This window comes from Silurus aristotelis (assembly GCF_946808225.1).
Source record: "Silurus aristotelis genome assembly, chromosome: 1".
Taxonomy (NCBI): Eukaryota; Metazoa; Chordata; class Actinopteri; order Siluriformes; family Siluridae; genus Silurus; species Silurus aristotelis.
The window spans coordinates 34238431-34260653 of NC_139574.1; the positions used below are offsets into that span (position 1 = coordinate 34238431).

The 22223-nt window shown below is 39.7% G+C and overlaps 1 protein-coding gene across 5 annotated transcripts in view; it reads right to left on the reverse strand.

Annotated features, from left to right (window-relative positions):
- The window catches only part of efna4 (ephrin A4), a 41152-nt gene extending 30914 nt beyond the window's left edge, over positions 1-10238 (reverse strand). For all 5 annotated transcript variants that reach the window (XM_083539520.1, XM_083539519.1, XM_083539521.1 and 2 more), the window contains exon 1: positions 9538-10238. In XM_083539520.1, coding sequence (XP_083395646.1) covers positions 9538-9659 — 122 coding nt within the window. In that variant the 5' untranslated portion in view covers positions 9660-10238. The remainder of the gene's footprint in view (positions 1-9537) is intronic.
- Between the last annotated feature and the right edge of the window lie 11985 nt (positions 10239-22223).

A 22223-nucleotide genomic window follows, 5' to 3' on the forward strand; every position in this document is an offset into this window, starting at 1 on the left:
CTTTAACCTATGTACTTAGACACCAATTTAAACAAGTCAGCACTAGTAGGGTCAAAACAAAGCAAAAATAATTATATAAAGAATATGCAGGTGTGAAGATGACTGGGAGAATACATAGAGGCGAATAATATTCAGGATTGAAATGCACTTTTGTTCTTTTAATGAACCTGCACCAAACAAACACGAGCCATAATATTGTTTTGAATGGAGCGAGGGATGATAGGAGATGCGGCATCACCACACACATACAGAAAGTATATTTTCTCCTCATCCCAGGTGCCAGGGTAATGTAGATATTCCTATATCACATCAGACAGGTGCCTGTAGGTGTGTGTGTGTGTGTGCGTGCGCTAATACCATGCTGATGTCGTTAAGAAGACAGAAAACGAATCCGGTCTGAATGGTCGCAGCTGACTGAAAATGTTCCCCCCCCTGCACTCATTTAATTCTGAAACTGAAAAGTGAAATATTTGTTCGGTCCAATTTCCACACGTAATAACGCCGCTCATGCGAAAGCTCCACGAGAGTTATTATTCTGAGGCCTCAGCAGGAGTGTTTGATACTACAGATTAAACACTTCAACAGGCCGATCCCCTCGACAAAACACCTGAACGTCAAGTTGGCGTTGCCTTCACCCCCGACACCCCCCCCCCCCATCACACACACACACACACACACACACACACACACACACACACACACACACACACGTACGATAAATCCGTTTTTAACAACCTGAAAATCATGAATCGCCTGTTCTCCACACTACAACAGCTATCAATAGAAACACACCCAAACCTGCACACGCAGAGAAAAACACTGCACGAGTCACATACAAGTGTGCACACGTTCCTTAACCATGTTCTGATCCGTATTAAAACCCACTGATATGTCAGGCATTTTAACTCACGAAACCATACTCAACATACCATTCATACCATGTGGTACAATCTCTTAAACAAAATAACTCTTCATCCTCCTATCTCTCTTTCTCTCTCTCACACGCACACCACACGTTTTCACCCATTACAATAATTAAGTCCCGAGCCTGTTCTTGTATAATTATGTAATTACAGGCAAATGTAAACACCTAAAACACATACACCACAACAACACTTTTGCACAAACCACACACACACAAACACACGCAGTGGTTTGACGTTGAATACGCATCCCAAATGTCCTCCTGTCAATCTCAGGATGTGTGTGTGTTTTTTTTTCCTCGCCATTCCTCCAACCTGACACTGACAGTAATACCAGCAGACATCTTTTCCTCCCCTTGCTCCCTCGCCTCGTTCCCTTTTCCCTAGAGCCTTTTTCCCCCACCTTGCAGTTTAGGAAGAGAACCCGAAAGCTGTGCGCTCGTCCTCTGCCCGTCTTCCACCTTCTTTCCCCCTCTCTAGCGCCTAATGCCTTTTTCTCCTCCTCATCTTCGCCTCCATCCATCCATCCATCCAGCATGGGCATAATGTCTTTTCCATCTCAGGAGAGAAAGACAGAGTGAGAGAGAGTGAGATAGAAAGGGAGTGGGAGAGATTGAGAACTCTCTGCCGGGGTTAATGGAGAGAGAAAAATGGAATGATGAATTACAAATTGAAACATGAACTGGCCGTGTAAGCGTGACGCGATAAAATTTATGCTGCTCTCTGTGACGTCTGAACTTAGAAGAACAAAAAAAAAAAAAAAAAAAAAAAGGTGCACAAGTTACATGAGGGGAAAAAAAAAATAAAACCGTGCCTCCCTTTAGATAAGAGAAAGACCAAGAGATAAGGAGTCATGCTTTAAATCAGCATGCCACACAAACTGTAGGTGACTAAAAGTGCAAATTATATACACTGTATGGGCAAAGGTTTGTGGACACCTGCCCATAAGATTTGTAAGAGCTTTTTGAGCATCCCATTCCTCATTTAGTCCCCACTTGCTGTTATCAGAACCTCCACTCTTTTGAGAAGATGTTGATTTTGGAGTGTGTTTGTGGAGATCACAATCTTTTAGCAACAAAGGCGCTAAAAAAGTCAGGTAGGTGAGTGATGTAGGTGAGGTGAGGAGGCCTGGGGTGCTGACAGCATTCCAACTTATATCAAAGGTGTTTAATAGGGATGATGTCCGAGCTCTATAGCAGGCCACTCAAGATCTTCCTCTTTAACCCATGTAATGCAATTGTTAATGGAGCTGACTTTGTGTACATTTTCATGCTGGAACAGGTTTGGGTCTCCTAGTTTCACGTGAAGAAACATCCTATACAATTGTGGGTGTTGAAGGCTAGGGAAAATCCACATATGGCTGGAGAAGATAAGTGTCCCAATACTTTTGTCTATACAATGTACGTCCATACATTCATTGTTGGAGACACAATACAAACCGCATACATCATGTGCTGCAGATGCACATTATTATTATTATGTGTTGTTATTATTATTATTATTATTATTATTATTATTATTATTATTATTATTTATTCAGTACAGACATGCAGCAGCACAGCGCTGTTCTGGAAAGCAACGTGGCCCTACAATTTTCATAATGCAGCTGGCATAGATTCCCATCTCTATATCTTGTTCTTTCTGGCAGCCAATCATCATATATATGTTTCAAAGCGTTTGGTGTAATAGAAAAATGAGTGAGTTGTGTGGCGTTCAGGAGGTTGCAAGGTGACGGTGCTGCATGTTTTTCTGCGTAAAAAAAAAAAAAAAAGTGTAATAAATAGTATCATTTACCGGATTACAACCTGCAGCGCAACGGACTGATCGTTAGTTCAGACCTCCTGCGGATTTGCGTTTCGAATACGAGGCCCTGCTGTTCGTGGGGAAAAAAACGACAAAAGAAAAAACCAAGCGTACAATCGGCGATCTTGTGTAATGTGTAACTCGCTGATACGAGCGGCCATTGTTTCAGGAGTGTTATTAACCTTTAACCGGCTACAGCTAGCCCTTAACACGGCACATAGGTTACAGATTAGCCAGTTTCAAATTTAACCTGAGATTTTTTTTGTTGCATCATATGTCGGTGTTTTTCTCTCGAATACAAAAAAAAAAAAAAAAAAATTTTCATAATATAGGAAAGGTCTCTTTCATGTACAATACGAATATGGATTTCTGAAATCAGATAGTTTTAATAACTGGTAATTGGACGGTTTTCCAAAGGAGGAAAAACAAAAACCTGACAAGTACATAAATCTTTTTGTATTTATAGCTGAAGTATGCAAATAATCTCAATACACTGTGAACGAGCTCAGACAAAGAAATCAAAAGAAAGAGCAACAATGAGCTCTGAGCTCGTCTTTCGTGCCCTATTCTCCTGTACACACACACAAACACACACACACACATAGGAACAATAATGGCAAAGTTTGTCATTAATGCTCATGAAGTATGGCCTGAGGTGTACGTGTGTGTACGTGTGTGTGTACGTGTGTGTGTGTGTGTAAGAAAGGCATGTTTGTGCTCTCCTTTCCTAACCTAAAGCAAACAGCGCAACAGAAACAATAGCGACGCGTGTCCCCGGAGTAGGAGCGTGCGACTCGACGGGATTCGTTCCCGAAAAAGAACCGCGAGCCGCACCGCAGGGGGATATACACGCTCACGTGCCAATATCGAAAGGGTTTATCTAACACGTAGCGTTCGATTTTGGATCTCGTACGTGCTTGACGCCATTAATTTCATCCTACGTAGGATTAAACCGAAGAGAGAAAAAAAATACCAATAAAATTAATTCAATAAGATTGCCAATTCGCAACCGATCCCCATGACAGGCGACGGTGCGAAAAAAAGGAATATCTCGGCAAATAGCTTTCTGCTACTCTCAAATATCATTAAGCAATGAATGCAAAAAGAAAGAAAGAAAGAAAGAAAGAAAGAAAGAAAGAAAGAAAGAAAGAAAGAAAGAAAGAAAGAAAGAAAGAAAGAAAGAAAGAAAGAAAGAAAGAAAAAAAAATACCTTGGCAGCTCAGTTTTCTCCAAAAAAAAAGAGCGAGTGCAGGTGTGCTCGGGGATTGCGGTCGGTTTCCAAGACGAAGGCTGAAGAACCTGACGGAATTGTTTTCCAGAACAAAAGAGCAATGGACGACAAACCCTACCGAGTGCACCTGAGACCCACTATTCACTCAAACACATGGAAACACTTGGAAAGACCCCTACAGCTCGAGAGAACGCTCTCACTGAGCCAGAGGTCCAATCAACATGCACTTACAGCAGCGAGTCTCCGGTTCCCCAAGAGTTACGGTTCTCGACGTGTCATGAGTTCGGAAAAGGCTTGAAATATAGTGGGCAATTTCTTTCCTTATTTCACATAACAGTGTTTCTCAACTGCATATTCATACCCTTCCTTTATATGGAAAGGGCCTTCCACAATTCGAGGCCTTCTGAGGAGCCTATAGCTCATCCGTGCGATACTCCACGTCGGAACGTTGCCAAAGTGGTTCTTTAAAACGGAGTGATTCATGCAGATGCACTCAAACGCTCTTGCATCAGATGCAGGCCTTAATGTCATAAGAACTGAAAACGTGTATACACTCGCAGGTGAGATTTTGCAAATCGTATTATTTCCTTTCCTACGCGTTCACTATCAATACAGAACTTGATTCGCCTCTGTACACAAGTCATACGTATATACAGAAGCTCCCCCCCCACACACACACACACACAGTACATAAAAAAGACTTCGTTTAGTCACACAGGAGACACGTTGATCCGATCCCTGCCCGCCACACACAGACATATAGACACACGTACACACAGGGCATCCGAAGGGTAGCAAAATTGCAACGGTATTGACTTGACCCTGCTGAGAGAAGCGCTACTGGTCAATATGGAGCTGGGAGATAATGGTGCATCGCAGCAGATAACATCTGCATGGAGAATGGCTATCGATATTAGCCAAATATCCAGGAAGCCTGCTTTCTTCGCCGCGCCGATCCAGACGCAGGGTAGCCGACAAGCCCTAATCACCGAATCTCATACATATATATAAAACGATGACCTTAAACAGATGCATTTAAACCCTTTCTGAGGTTTGTCAGGTGGTGGGGGGGGGGGGATTTCAAGGTGAGGCTCTGTACGAGCATTGGCAGACCTTATCATGTCTTATTTTTTTTTATTTTTAACCGTCTACGTTAATAAATGTAGCATATATCTCTAGGCTGTTATGTCTTGGAAGTGGAAATGTAGCTCCGGCGCAGTTTGTAGTAGGCTAATACGTCTGGGGAAGTGCGCTTTAAGGGCAAGCGGCCTGAAAAATTGCTCTGCGCAATCCAGAACTTTCTCAATCCCCTGGTGACTCGAGCGTCCTTTAGAGGGAAAAAGAGTGATAGATGAACATTTGCAGGAAAGAATTTCAGCCCCCCGCAAAAAAGAAAAAAAGACGTGCTTTTACGACAAGCTTGCGATTAGAACCCGAGCGAGCTTCATCGTTATGAAAAGGCTGTGTTTTTTTTTTTATTACGGCGCCATCACGGGGTAGGTCCTGGAGATCGATAAAACATGAGAGAGAGGAGATGCTGTGTGCTTTGTCTTAATTAAGACCGAGCAAGACATGCTGTTAGGCAGCATACGCTGATATATTATATATATATATATATATATATATATATATCAAATCTTAGTTCAACCTATAAAAGATGCCATCTGAAAGCAATAGAGAAGCACAAGTTCTCTTCATGAGCAGAATCAAAAAGCCTTCAAAAGGGGGTAAAAAACAGGAAGGTAATTATTTAGAAGTAGGTCTCTTGATTGCACATTCCAGTAAACTGGCAGTTTACGTAAAGAAAGGGGAGCAAGCAATAGACGAGTGTTAGCCTTCAGAATTCGGGGCAATCATGAAAGAAATTGCAGTGGTGTTCAGAAAACTGATTCGAGCCCTATGTGGGTATGATGGCCCCACCCCCTGCATCTCCACCATATTGCTAAACAAGAGAAAAAACAAGGAGAGGCGGGGACGTTGTTGGGTTTTTTTTGTTGTTTTTTTAATAGGACAACAAACTCAATTAGGCATGAACACAATCGGACTTCGGATGAGGAATTAGTGCGTGATTAATTCCCACCCGTTTGGGGGAAAAAAAAAAAAAAAAAAAAAAACGTAGCGTGATTATTGTTGTCCGAGCTCGCAGCTGAAAAACAGCAACAGATTTAAAGGAGGTGGGGCTAAAGTAAGAAAACAGAGATCGAGATGGAGCGAGAGTGAGCGAAGAGTGAGAAAAAGACAAGCTCCTGGTGTTTCATAACGAGAAATGTGTCCAAGCTTGCTTTCTTGAGTCACGCACATGAAACACACAGGACGCCGTCGAGGAAAACGCGAGCTCGGTCCGTGCTTTCGGTGTGGTACACACGTCATTTTAAGAGGAGCGAAAGAAAGCTAATCAAAAGAAAAAAGCTAAAAAATGAGTTATGTTCTGCTAACAGAGCGTTGAACCTTTTACGATAATAATATCAGCAGAGAGACTTGCATTCCTCCTCCAGGACCTTCAGAGTCAAGCAAGAAGATGAGGGGAGGAAAAAAAGAATGAAGCGGCTGGTACGAATTGTGCAAGTGCGGTACGAAAAGACGCAACATTCTAGAAAAGAGAAAAAAAAGAACGTTTTCCAGGCTGCCATGATGCAATCAGGCAGTGGGAAAAAAAAAAAAAAAAAAAGCTCTGGCTCACGAACGCAGTGGTTTCTAACTTGCTTAATGATACACAATCTGATACGAAACACAAGCAACCCTTTTTTATTCGAGGTGCAGCTTCCAGTAGGGGAAAAAAAAAACGCTGCCGGAAAACATTCTTATCCTGAAAGCATCACATGCAGATATAGTGACAATTCGGAACGTTCTGTAAACCAAAAATAGGAATAATGATGTGTACACTTTTTTTTCAAGAGGAAGGAAGCATTTTAGCTCCCCGGGTCCGTATCAGGAGACACGCGCCTGTCCACGTGGCTCACGCGGACAGGAAGGAATTCACAAACAAAACGTTTTTTTTCCTCCGACCTCCTGTCTCCGACTGAATGAAATTGTGCGTGACACGCTCGAGTCTTTTAGAAGCGCCCCCATACATGGATTACTGCATTATTACCAGCTTGCAGTCGGTAACGAGAAACACACCTTATAGATTAAAGCACGGCAGCATGCAAATCAGGATCGTACTTACAGTAAGCATGTTTTCTACCTGTAATAATAATAGTAATAGAAGTAATAATAATAATAATTAAAGGAGTATACAAAAATCTGAATATCCTCTATCTATCTATCTATCTATCTATCTATCTATCCATCCATCCATCCATCCATCCATCCATCCATCCATCCATCCATCCATCCATCCATCCATCCACAGGAGTTTTCAATATTTTTCTACAAAAACGTGCACACACTCTATTACTATTCACATTCTCTTCACGTATTGCCATTGCCCTGCTGGATCTCCTGAATCGAACTCCACAGATCACCTCAGTACACGTTTTACGCCGTGACCCTCCGACTACACGAATATCAGCCTCGTTATTTAAATGTGTACAAATTCCGTTCATGGAAAGCGCTCAGCGTTTCATATTCACACGTGAGTTATTGAGGATTAAACCTATCAAAGTCAGCCAGTCCAACAAGGTGATATTATGATTAATTATTATTATTATCATTATTAACAAAAAGAAGAGGAGGAGGAGGAACCTAATAATTTATTTTATACCCTTAATATTGCTAGACAAAAAAAAAAACATTAAGCTCTACTTTCTGAACCCGCAGACCTAAACAAGTATGTTTACTGTCTGGTTACACTATGATAAGTATCAGAAACCCTATTACTGTATTACACCACGCTTTTTTTTTCCCCCTCTTCTGTGCTTTGCTGTAGAGCTCTTATAAAGATAATCTGGCCTTTCTACAATGTTCCAGCTAGACTCTGTGTTTACTGTGCTCCAAATTACAAAAAAGATCCTCCAGGTCCTTTAAAGCACAAAGCATGCACGGATTTAAACAAGGCCGAAGGAAGAGGCGGCGTATAAGGCAAGCGAACCCAAACGCTAGAAAGCGCAGGTGTACTTATGATCAAAAAATACAAATCCAACACCCATTAAGACTCTTGAGACTCTAGAGGATTGGGGATGTGTTTGTTCGTCCCCCGATCCGATTCATCTCCCTGCCTTTATTATCAGAACTTTATTTTTTTCTGTTTTTTTAGTTGTGGTTGATTTGTTTCGTTTTTTTTTCCCCACCTCCCATAATTCATGCTCATTTTCCAAAACAAAAGCGCGACGGATTATACAGCCATCCGAACGCATAAGCGCTTTAATAAATCTGCTCGACCAACATTTGTGTTTTATGACTTTTTTTTTTTTTTTTTATTATAATACACGCCTTATATATTATTTAGGATCTCAATATATTGGTTCTTCTCATGCGTTATTAATGCTGATGTTGTTTTATTTAGTACATTAATTAGGCCAGGACACAACTTTAATATCAGTCGCACAAGAAAAATAACAAAATCTATGGTTAAATTTTAAGTTCTCATCAGGGATTTATGAATCTCTGCTTTATTTTTTATTTTTTCCTGGAAAAAAAGATTTCTGTGTTTATGCATGTGTTCGAAAAAACAACAGCGGTTATTCGTCTACGCCTTTCTAAAATAGGTGGAACTCGGATTAGACCTCCAGGCCTTTTACAATCCGAACAGCCAATCAGGGTTTAGGTAACACCTGGCAAGGCAGGAGACCCTCAATAAACTACTGAAAAGGCAGATTTTTCAACATCAAACCTTGGCGTACCCTGCACCCTACCTGAAAGAAAAAAAACTGTAGTTTGTGTCTCTACATGCCGAGAACAGCCTTGAAGCAGAAACTTCTGTAGATTAGTGAACGCCTGGAGAGATCTAGTACCATCAGTCAGCACTCGGTCCCTGCCCTAATCCAGAAGAACCTGATCTGCTCTGATCTGCTCATATTCAAGAACAGGGTTGATCATGACGATGATCACTGCTTAAAGGAATGATGAGATTAGTCACTTAAGGTTTCTTTACCAAAGGTTTTTCTATTATACTCGGCTTCAATCTGGCTGCACGTCTTCTGCTAAAAAATAAATAAATAAATAAATAAATAAATAAATAAATAAATAAATAAACAAACTCACAAGGACTGAGGACGGTTCGTTAAAAAAGCAGGCAAAAAACCCATGGATGGAAATACCAAATGCTTGGCGAAGACCCCTTGTGTCACAATAAATGCAGCGAGGGGTGCCTGGCTATAATTCACGCATCATGCATCCTCCACAAGGTCACAGTGAAGGCTATCACAGAGAGAGAGTGGCACAAGGCAGGGGATCATCCTGGACACTACTCAAGGTCACAATCACACACACTTCAGACAATTTGAACATTTTTTGGACCAACACACCCTGAGAAAACCTCAAAAACAAATGACAAATTCGGACCCCGAATCCCAGAGGGGCAAAGGGAACCCCTAAGCCAACGTTGCCCCGCCCCTAAAACGTTTGATCTTTATTCCTTTTATCTTATCTTCCAATAAATATCAAGGAAACAACAAGAGGGTAAATAAGCTGTGGTTTTACCTGGTGTTGGTGGAGTTCCAGTAGACCGTGTGTCTCTTTGCTGACGAAGCCGAGAGCCCATGCAGGAGCCACATCAATAATAGGAACGTGTGTGAAGGTCCTGAGTACCAGCCAGAACTCATCTCTGCATCCAAAACAACCCCTCTTATCTCTCTTTCATATATACATGTGGAGTGAGCAAATGAACTGATGAGAAAAGTCCTTCAGAAACTTTTTCTCTTCGCTGATATCAGGAACTCCAGAAACCTCCTGAACTTCAAGAACTTCAGGAATATCCGTTCAGGTTGCTCTCTTTTAGCAGGATTTATTAGGGAAAACAAACATTCGTGTTGAATCGTGGATAAATTTTTGTGCAAGCAAAAGAAAGTGAAAACACAACACCTCGAAGAATGTCAGATCTTTTTTTTTTTTTTCCTCTTCTCATGCAAGTCAGACGTATTTCGATCAGCCCCAGGCGTTTCCGTGTACTTCCATATATCCACTTTTCCAAGTTTGAAAGATTGGAGTCTTTAAATGGATCTTGAGTCTGTTTTGTCAACTTTAGTCCTTTGTCGCCGAATCCGACAAGAGAAAGCTAAACAAACACAACAAAACAAAACAAAACAAAACAAAACAAAACAAAAAGCAATCAGAGCGGGAGAGAGGTGACACTGATTACACGCGGCTTCGGTCCAGTCCTGAGTTTACGAAGTAAACGTTCAAGAGAGGTATAAGGCAGGGGGCGGGGCTACTGAAAACTTTGGACGAATCGCAATACAGCAGAGGCGGGGCTTCGGCTTGGAGGTGAGTTGTGTGCTGTATATTCATATTCATACAAGATTTCCTCCTGTAGGGTTTTTTTTTTTGTGTGTTTGTTTTCAGTTTTATATTTGTATATTATAATTCATATTTATTTTAGTTTTTCTAATTTATTGCCAATGTATTCAGTGCAGTTTTTTTAATTATTTTTTTAGACAGCACATCCATTTTGCATCTATGCATCAAACTATCAAGATTAAGTTTCACAAAACGAATATATATATTATGTTCTGATACTAACTTTATATTGATTGAAAAAAATCCTCCAGTTGGTTCCAATCAGCTTCATGGTGATAAAGTATGGAATGGTAGCCATGTTGTTCAAGATTCCTTTGACCTGGAATTAGTCTCCAACTTTCCCTGCTCCAAAACAACCCCAAACCATTAAACTTCCAACTCCATGTTTGACTGTAGGGGTGAGGCAGTCTGCTAACATCTTCTGTCCTGTTCTCTGTCTTACATAAGTTCTTCTGTTAGGGCCACATATGACCAAATGGACTCATCTGTCCACAGAACTTTCTTCCAGTCATTTGCAGTCCAATTCTTGTGTGTTTTTGTACATCTGCAATATTTACTATTTAAGATTCCACACTACTTTCAGGTCTGTTGTTTGTGATGGTGATCAACACCATTCTGCCATTCTAAACCATATTTAATTTAAATATATTGAATCATGTTCATTTACATCTCACACTGATGACTTTAATATGACCACACCTATTGTAAAACGTTTGTAGACATGTGACCATAACATTCTTCCGCGTTGGAAGCACACAAATGTATAGAATCACTTTGTATGCTTTAGCATTTCAATTTACTGTATTTACTGTATATAAGAGGCCTAAATATGCAATTTAGAAGCAAGATTCATGTCCATGCACCTTGGTTGGAGTGAAAGAACTGCACAGAGCCCTGATCTCAAACCAATTGTACACCTCTGAAAGAATTTGAAGGCCCCTTGGCAGGCAGAATAAACAAAAAAATCAAGCTTTTCCAGAATACTGGGGAAAATCAAAATGAGTATAAAATCTTGAATGTAATGTTTTATAATAACATTTGGGATAAAAAAAAACTAAATAAATATATATACTTATATTTAAATATTTTACTACTTTAAATGTAGTTCTATTTATATTGTAAATTCTATTTTATTTATTGTTTGCATTGTTTGTTCATTGATATTATTATAAATTGTATTATTATTATTATTATTAGTAGTAGTAGTAGTAGTAGTAGTAATTTTTCAGCTCTACAATCTAACCAGCATGGACTTGTCCTTACCATAAAAAATTCTATATACAATAAACATTTAAAAAAATAACTTTTGTAGACCGATATGCTACATATTAATTCAACCCTCTATCAGTGATTCGAGACTGAAACAGAATTTTTCCTTTGGGGTTGATGATTTATGATTGATCATTCTTCTGGTGTATGGTTTGGTTGCAAGGTAGCAATCCAGTCAAAAGCCAAACAAATAAAGCTTACCAATCTGGTTTGTGTCCCTTCGTTGATACTGTCACATAAACAAATAGAATGGACCTGAACCTTTTATATTCAGAGTTTTCCACATGCTTGGTTGCTTGCATTGTCCTTAACATAAAGGATAAACACATACCATGTAAGAGCAAGTCTATTTGGAGTTTTTCAAAAGAACTGTGGGTTCTATATATATAAATAATGTGTGTGTGTGTGTGTGTGTGTGTGTGTGTGTGTGTGTTTTTCCTATTAAAATGTTCCTTATTAAAATCTTTAAGCAGTAGCTTATAGCATTTAAACAATCATTAGGATCAGTATATGTTTGTTCTCCTTTGAAACAAGGGACTCCTTTTGATTTGAATAAAACTAGGAAAATCTTTCCTCTCCCGCCCCTAAAAAATTTCCCCTTACCTACAATGGTTATTTGAGGCTTTGGAATGCAGTATCTATAGCTGGTGTTAGCATACTGTAATCTGCTCTGTGTACTATTCACAATACATGACCCAAGGTCTGTATAAGTCCTGACCTGATTACAATTCCCCTAGCTTATAATCCTTAGCAAAAAGCAGAAGTGTTGTTTGCTGTTTCTGTGTGTTCAGGGAAATAAAAAACAAACCAGACCTTCATTCTTTTTAATTTCATTAACCAGTCATGCGTATAAAAATGCTCGAATCTGACGAGGTTGCTCTAATCACTCTCCGTGAATGTCCTACTTGAGCTCCCTGGTGAGTAGGACCAGCTTCGCCGTTGGTGCCATGTGTCTCACTCCCCCTGTTACTATATAATATTGTAGGAAGTTAGGTACTTCTCTTTGCAAGCAGCTAAATTGGTCTTTATCATACCCAGTGGGTAAAGCTTGCAAGTTGGCTTCCGTTCTATTTCAGGAGGCCCCAAAAAAGCTTTAAAAAAAAGGAGCTTTTACTGTTCTATACTCAGGAAAAGGGGCAGATAATTAAAGGTTCCAAAACAAAAAAAGAATTTGCACTTTTAACCCCTTTGTGATAACAAAAATATCTGTTCTAGGGTTCTAACATGGAGCCTTGAAAGATCTGCCCAGAGGGATTGCTGAAGAACCCTTAAGGGGGTTCTAAATTTCTACATTTTCTATGAGTGTAGCTTCATTACTCCCATCATTCTTGCTGAGTTTGGCCAGCCAGAAAGAAGAGAAGTCAGCAAGAAGCCTATTAGAGGAAAGCTGTTCCAGTTCCCATGACAATGCAGAGTCGGGTCTCGAGCAATATGGTTTTCATTGTGCCTCTGACTGCTAACTTTGAATAGAAACAATGGCAGTCAAGAAAAGATGACTCATAATGAGTTGGCATGTGGGAGGTCTCCATGGCAGTCGGTGTGCCCAGTATGAGAGTAGTCATCTCGGACTCAGTCAATCTACTATATGTTTTTGAGCCAGGAACAAAACCAGAGACACTCTTTGTCATGTCCACTTCAGACCTTTGCTACATACATCTCCATTTTCCAGCCACATCCACATCACCCCAATGCAGGTAGTTCAAATGACTCTTTGTGCGTTTCATGGGAGAGTAGTCTCACACAATTCCCATCTCCTGTCTCTCCTGGTCTCCCTTTATGCTTTTGGAATTTCTGTCTCAGCTCCTGCTGTCTCAGTTATTCCTGTCACTCGAGCATCGACAACTTTAGTTCCTCTGGCCATAGCTACTGTGGTTCCTCCAGACGCCACATTTGCGGTTCCCCTGGCTTTGCAGTAAGACTTCTTCTAAAATTAGGCTATTGTACTGTCGGCTTCCAGTTAGAATCTAAATTTTGAGCCTGTCACTTTCACCTTGTCGAGACATTGCTGACCTTGATTGTCAGGATCCTAGCATACTGGCGGCTGTGCCATCTGGTGTCTTGGAGCATGCCTTCCAATTACTTGCAGCCTGATCCCACCTTGTGTCTTGGAGAGTACTACTGAGTCGCTGCCAGCACCAACGGGGCAGCTGGAAGTTCCAGAAAGTATTGCTTTATTGAAGTTTAGGACACCAAAGCTAAAACCAGATAGTCAGCCTAAGTTGCAAAGTTGCCTTATTCATCACAGTTTGGAACCAATAGCTGCTCAAGACAATGTATAATTTATTTTATTTTCCTCATATTGTCTTTTTCTTTTCTTACTGCCTTTCCATACAGAACGAACAGCAAGCCCACTGAAGCCTTCTGCTTTTTCTTTGTTGCTATTCCTGCTTGACTGGCATCCACCACTCTCCCCACTACTCCAGCCTCCATCAAAGGTCTTCTGATCTTTAGTGTTTAAGCCTCTCTTTCTTCAATTGCTCACATCCCTGGCTCAAGTGTGTGCCCATGTGTCTCCACTGGGAGGTTATTGATGAACTCCGGCCCCTATGGTTACTTTACAGTAGCTCCATCCTAGCATATCCTCTGCACTCGGCTGCCTCATACTAGCACTAGATTTATCCTTGTTGTACCCTGTACTATTACGTCACACCTGTTCCTTAACAACTCATAAACTCTACTCTTATATTTGCACTGGTTTATTTTAATATTTTGCTAGGAAAATGTTTCTTTCAGCCATATTTTTACAATTGTGATTACTCTGACAGCCAATTTTATGTTTGTCTGCATAGATAATGTACTATTCATGAACACAGTATGCACGTAGATGCTTCACATCAATGCAGTGTTCATATGATTTTACACTAAATCGAATTAGTATTAATGTTTTCCTCAAGTAATAGGTTCTAGGTCGTCCCTACTAATTCGATTCAGACCTGCTTTAGTTTTCCTAAACGAATCCAATATGTTTTTTAAAACGATCATTTCCTTTATTTAATGACAGTAAAGTATGCAAACTGAATTCTGATTCTTAAAAATGTCAGCCCCTGGTATAACAGATATTTCTGCAGTTATAATATCACTCCCAGAATAATCAATCATCTTTGACAATAGCTGTTTATGTGTTCCCCATTAGCATATTTAGCTGAATTTGCATATGCCGTGTCTTAATTTGGGTAGCTTTTGTGTATTACTGCTCAGGTCTCTAACTGTTTCCCTCGACATTGAATGCATATTTATCATTTTTCGTCAGAATTGCAAGACCCTCTTTCTTTCTTTCTTTCTTTTTCTTTCTTTCTTTCTTTCTTTCTTTCTTTCTTTCTTTCTTTCTTTCTTTCTTTCTTTCTTTCTTTCTTTCTTTCTTTCTTTCTTTCTTTCGCCGTCATTCGAAACATTCCTCCACAGTCACGCTGAACCTTTCATCTTTCCCTGAAGAAATGTTTAGTAGGGTTTATTAGGTTGTCTGAATGTTGCTTAGGTTCCCCCCTATTGTTTTCACCACATGGTCACGTTAGCATGAATTTCTTTTCTATTTTTGTCACAATTATTAGTGCTACCTGTGTACAAACCTCGTAGCGTGGCGCTTTTTGAAGGCAGTTTAAAGCCTGAAGCTTTTCTAAGCTCTGTAGTAGAACCCTTGACAGTGAGAGAAGAATAATTATATATATTTTCAAATGCGAATTCCCTGGAATGTGTCACAGTTCAAAGCCACACAAGTTGACACAGCGACTAACTATTATTGAAAAGGGAATACGATATCGATGGTTACACAAGGATTATATTACTATTGTTCAATAAATAATAATGAGAATAAGAATTTTTGCTGTTTTGGCGAATTGTGGTGAGGATACATGTTTAGGAACCTGATCTCGCTTACACACACATACACAAGGATAATGAAGCGGTCCAAACCCCAGCTAGTGGTTACAGATGAAGTAATATTTATGTGGTTGTTTTAAGCGAATCATTCCTAAACAGGTCATTACGCAGCCCACATTGAGAAAAAACGTATAACCTCCTAAATGATCTACGACCAAAATCTTCTTGAAACAAGAAACAGCTGTTTGTGGTTGGATGTTGATTTTAAATGCAGTGTAGGTACTGTAAGACCAGAAATGGGATATCACAATGGCGCATCTCATAGAAAATTTGTTTTTCCGAAATATCCTCTACGCTTCGTCATGTCGTGAATCGTTATTATGTTGAACGTGGCGCTGTGTTCTCGATATAGAGATGTGCTTTTAATTTCGAGTCTGCTCTATTGCATAATGGCATATGATTTTCTACATTGCGTATTCCTTTTCTTTCGTCCTCGCCTTTCCGAGTGTTTCTTCAGTGGCTGACGGCAGGAATCCAACTTGCATTTTGAATAGGCCTCTCAGCAGGCGTATGTATGAGTTCTCAAAGAAGACAAATGCGTGACTGAACTTGGTGCATGAGCGGATAGACGGGAGTGCAGCCCCATAAATCATGCACATAACCTCTCTAATGTGTGAACAAGCCTTGTTATGAGAGGAAGAGGAATGCCGATGTGTGCGAGGCAAAGAATGCGAACGGACAAAACAGGTGAGCGAAAGACAGAATTAATTTGCCGTGTTGTCATCGCGGAGTTCCCACGAGAGCGTGTGTTCAGGCGGTAATCACCGTGACCACCGCGTGCGACAGCAGCTGGTGGTCCCTCGTTGTTATCTGCATGCTAAATTGCCAGCCGTAAATAATGTCAGGTGGCTAGCATGGCCCATAGCGGCTAGGCCATCGCTCTCAACAAACAGGCTATGAGAAGCTTTGATAAATCCTGCAATTCTTCCACGTCTTCTTCCTGCAAAAAAAAGCAAAAACAAAGCTAAATCCCCCTATGGATCATTAATATGACATGATTGCAGTCTAGAGAATTTGGCCCTGTGAGATTCGGTCCCTCTGGAGAATCTCCTAGTACCCGAACGCAGCCACATGTCCCCATGTACCGCAAAAGCGTAATTATCCTAAAGGTCTTTCCCGCCGAGGCTTGAATAGGCCACACACGCTTTTGTTTAATTAACCCTTAGGTTCTGTTCACTGTTTAGCCATGGCTGCTTGGTTTCATTCAGGATATCTGTTTAAAAAAGAAAAAAGAAAAAAAAGAAAAAGATTATACCCTGGGGATGTTTCTGATTGCAGCTGTGCATAGCAGGCGTCAGTGTGTATAAGGGACAGATAAAAAATGGGACACAGTGAATTTGACAATGGAATGAATTTTTTCCCTTTGAGTTTAAAAAAATAGAGCTTTTTAAACTTCTTTATGAATTGGATGTATCTTTTGTTTAATTTTGATCTGAAAGGCAAAACCACAACATTATTGCTGTAATAATAATAATAAAAAATAAAAATAATAATTATAATCATCATCATCATCATCATCATCATCACCATCATCATCCTGTTATTCTCTTTCTTCTTCTTCTTATTGATTAAATATATGTATTTTAAAAACTTTGACAAAAAATATCATACATATTATTATATAGTAGTAGTATTTATATTATCTATCTATCTATCTATCTATCTATCTATCTATCTATCTATCTATCTATCTATCTATCTATCTATCTATCTATCTATCTATCTATCTATCTATCTATCTATCTATCTCTGTCTGTCTGTCTGTCTGGGCAGCATATTTTGAGCTCATTTTGCACATTTCTGATCTTATGGCTGCCAATAATTCTGGAGTTGATCGATATAGACAGATGATGGATGGACAGAGAGACAGGGCGACAGATTTGTTTTAAACAATAAAATGAATTTTTAGATAATAATCAAATAATTTAGATTTTTACAAATATTTTTCCATTTTAAAACCCATTTAAAAATAAAAGGTTATAAGGGTTAATAAAGGAGCATGGCATTAATCCTCTGGTCCTACCTGAAAGGACACTTGTGGCTAAAGCTTTTAATTTGCATCAGCTTGTTTAACTCCTGTTACACACCAGTGAGCTTCCGAGTGAAGTGGTCGATGACATACCTGCAGCATCTGTGTGTGTGTTTTTTATTGGGTTGTAGTTTGTGCAGCTGGATGCTTGTGTGGAGGTCATATCTGCAAGCATGGGGGAGTTCTGATTTATATAAATGAAGAGCTCGGTGCAGGCTGGGTCTCAGCGGTGCCGGGCTAATTAAGAATAGGGGCTAAATGGGGAACAGTCACCTTGTGCTCCTTCAGGATTCACTCCTGAGTGGACTTTCTCACTCGGTGCTCGGGCGCGACTCTGAACTGGATTCCTTCCTCCGTTCAACTTTGCTCTTTTTCAATAAAGTTTTATTGATCTTTTAGAGGAGAAACTGACAGACAGCCGGAGTGAGTGATGCAGCTGCAGGGCTAGGTGCTCCTATAAATGACAACTGTGACTTACTGCTGCCAGTCCATCTCTTTTGCTCCCTCTCTCTCCTCTCTCTGGCTCTCTCTCTTTCACACTATAAATTCTTCAGCCCTATCAGTGTCACTTATGTCGCTCTTTCCTCCCTCATTTCTCCTTCATTTCTTCACTCTCCATCCCTGTTATACGGTGGAAAGCTGGGGGGGCAGTTAATCCTGTTATCTCTACATGCGCAGACTGGCAGCAACAAACACACACAAACACGCTGTACACACTCTCTCTCCAAAGCCTTAATACTGTAATCAACTAGGTTGTACACACCAAACCCTGCACTGCAATTAACTTGCCTCTCGACTGGCCTTAACACACACACATACACGCACGCACACACATACACAAACTCACACATTGTGCACTTTCAGTTTAATCAATTTGCCAGTGCAGATACAAGAATGACAGCGAAAGTGTATCAAGAGTGTGTGAATATCGAAATGTCAAGCACTGGAGTGTTATTGTGCGAGCGCGAACGTGTGATGTGCAAAAATAAATCCCTCTTAATATGTGAATTTAAAAGATGGACAGGGAACGTGGACATATCGGAATGGAGAGATGAGACAATCCAAAATGAAAATAGGTGTGGATTTGATTCTATATGACACACACACACACACACACACACACACACACACACACACACACACACACACACATACACATAGTAAATTGTGGATTGGCCTACATGTCACTCTTTTCTTAAATGCATTCACACACGCTACAAATGAAAAGGAAACTGGGTTTCGAATTGTATTTTAAAATACCACATATGCTATTAGACATCTTTTTAACTTCAAGCTATAGGCTATCATGTTGTCCTTTTGTCTCGTCTCATCATGTGTAACATATAACTAGGAAATCAGCGCGCTCCAGACGATCGTCTTTACACCGCCATTGGTTCACGTCTTCTTCTTCCATCTTTCATGCATCATGAAAACACTCTGCATTACAGGCGAAATACAGAGGTTAATCCAAAGCTGCCTTTAGCCTACGTCTTAATGCTTCCCCCCTCCCATCTCGAATTCGTTCTTGCTTTCTCGTCCTCTTTCTCCCTCTCTTCTCCTCTCTCTATGTGTGCAGTAATTACAGTGGTGGGCTCAAGCCGAGTCAGTAAATGCTTCTCTTTTACTCTTACGCTTCCACCAAGCAAATTATGCCTCCCGTTACTATAGAGACCTGTTTATAAAAAGCCGCTTTCCTCCCTCCTCATCTGACCCAGCTCTTTCCTCTCCTTTATTCCTCCTCAATTTTATGCCTCACGCTCCGTCCCATTTGACACTCAATATGTACCTCTGCATGTTCGTTTGCTCCAGTTTTTTTTTTTATTCTCCTGCACGCTTCCGTTATCTTCATAAAAAAAAAAAAAAACATTTATATATATATATATATATATATATATATATATATATATATATATATATATATATATATATATATATATATAAAACATCCAAGCGAGGTGCTCTGAGCTGCACATGTTCTTTACTGCTCTATTTCTAGGTTTGCTTATAACATGGATCATATCTAATATACAGTATTACACATTACAGATTACATTTCAACAATTTCGATCTGGATTTGTCACAAGGTCAGGATTCAATTCTGATTTATTTGTTGCCTCCTTCCAATCAAGTCTCCAAAGGCACCAGAGTCTCACAAGTGCAATTTTAAAATAAAAAGTCACTTTTCCCCCCAAAACAAGCCATGAAACCTCATACCTACATACCTCAATTAGTTTCACTGTACTTCCTGAATAATTCATAGTCATCCAGTAATATGCTTGAAGATGAATAACTGAATAATAAGCTAGAGGGTTAATAGCATTAATGCAGCAAGACGACAAAACTTTCCTGATTCAACTATGAATGGAATATAAAAGGTTGCAGGGTATGCAATAAAATAATAATAAAAAATAAAAAAACCCAGTATTGTTCTTGCATATTCGATTTCTGATGATTTGGGAATGGTGTGTAAACATAATAAACGTTGGCCTACAGCTCTTATCTGAATTCATACAGTCTAGATAAGTCTAGAATTAATTTAGTCTAGTCGCATGTGGCCACTTACTTCCACATGGCTCCGCCCAAACAAACAAACAAACAAACAAACAGAGAGGGGCTAATGGTCAATTTGTATCGATCACACTAAGATTCACTGCAAATATATTTTAATAAATTGAAGGTAAAATTAAATATTGTAAACCTTCAATTCAACCAATGTTTATTTTTTAGCTCAATAAGCAATCAATGAAACAAGCCCACATTTTTACCAGCATGTATTTTGTTTTGTTTTTAGAATGCTGTGTAGATTCATTAAGCATCTAAGAAAAGTAGATTTCTGCAATTCTTTTCTTTGCTTCACAGCCTTACTGTGATTAATTAATAGGCACAGTATATGACACAAGTATTAGAACACAAGCCATGTGTGGTTCTTCCACAAACTTGAAGGCATGGACGTATATGGAATGTATTTGCTTTATATTTTCCCTTCACTTCAACTAGGAGACTTAAACCTGTTCCAGCATGACAATGCCCATGTGCACAAAGCAAACTCCATCAACACATGGTGTATGGTGTACATGGTCTGAAGTAGAAGATCTTGAATGGTCTGCTAAAGAGTTCTGAAATTAACCTTTGAACTTAACACCTCACTCTACATCACTACCTGACTTTGAATAAAGCCCTTGTGGCTGAATTAACACGAATTTCCACAAACACACTCCGAAATCTAGTGAAATACAAGAAAAGAGTATTTTATAACAGTAAATGAGAATTAAATATGGAATAGGGTGTTCAAAAAATCCACAATCTTTTATCTATATACATATTTTTTTTTATTTCTTACATGAAATAAAACAAGCTACAAGATTTCACACTTTTTCTAGTCCTCTAGCTCCCTGTTTTCTGCCAGTGTCTCTCAGGTTTTACATGACAGCTGAAACCATCTGGTCAAAAATGACAATATAGTGCATCACCATGACAGCATACCCATAATGTACACAACTCAAATTCCAAGTGTGTCTTTGTGCATGTGTGCGTTCGCAGTTCTTCAATTATAGATAGATAGATAGATAGATAGATAGATAGATAGATAGATAGATAGATAGATAGATAGATAGATAGATAAGATAGATAAGATAGATAAGATAGATAAGATAGATAAATTGATAGATTGATTTTTGGCATAGTCATGCCACTGAAACTACTTTAAGCACTGCGTCTATTACCCAAGAGCCTGTGATTCCCTCACGACGACTTCTTATTGTCTCCGTTGTCCTCTCTAGTGTACAATATTGCTGGGAAGCGCTGTCAGCACACAGTCCAGCCTTGAAATCTGGCCATCAATTAGACATCCTCCTCTCGCCTATTGTTTTTTTTTCTTCGAAAAGCGAGAGGCCTTTTACACTGTTTCGAGACAATGAACCGGATCTCCAGAACGCTAGGGTCTGTTTCGACATTCCAAAACAAAAAGGACACTGAAGGCAAAAAGCAGAGTGCACATAAAATGATTTGGGTTTGTGCTAATGAGCAAGAGCAAAAGAGAGAAAAAGAGATGCAGAAAGACTGTGGGAGACTGTGGAAGAATGATTTCAGGTGGGATGGATGTGGGCCAAGTTGTGAGGGGAAGAAAGAGAGAAAGAGGAGGGAAGGCTTCTTGTTGATGGGCTTTAAAAGTGAGTTAATTGTTCCCTCAGGCGACATGCTGTAGAGATGAACCAGCAGAGTAGAAGATGGGCCAAAACTATACATTTTATGTCTATGCTGTGCCTCTCTCTCTCTCTCTCTCTCTCTCTCTCTCTCTCTCTCTCTCTCTCTCTCTCTCTCTCTCTGTCTCATATTCCCAGCACGCTCACGTCATCTGCATTTGTGAAATAAATAATAAATACGTTTTAATTAAAAACTTTAATGCACTGTGTTGCTGTTAATCCCAACCTATGTTTCATAATTAAGTCTGCCTCCTTTGCACTCTAATTGCTTATGTGGACGTACATAGGAGGCCATTGAATTGATTCTGGTATATATATAATCATGCAGTTTGATTGTGTGGCAAAACGGCATCTATTCTTTAGTTGTGACGGACTCTCACATAACAGTAACCACTGTAATCCTGGTCAGGGTCGACACGGATCCATAGCCTGTAATGGGAATACCAGGCATGCTTTGGGAATAAAGCCAGGATGGGATATCCATCCAATGCAGG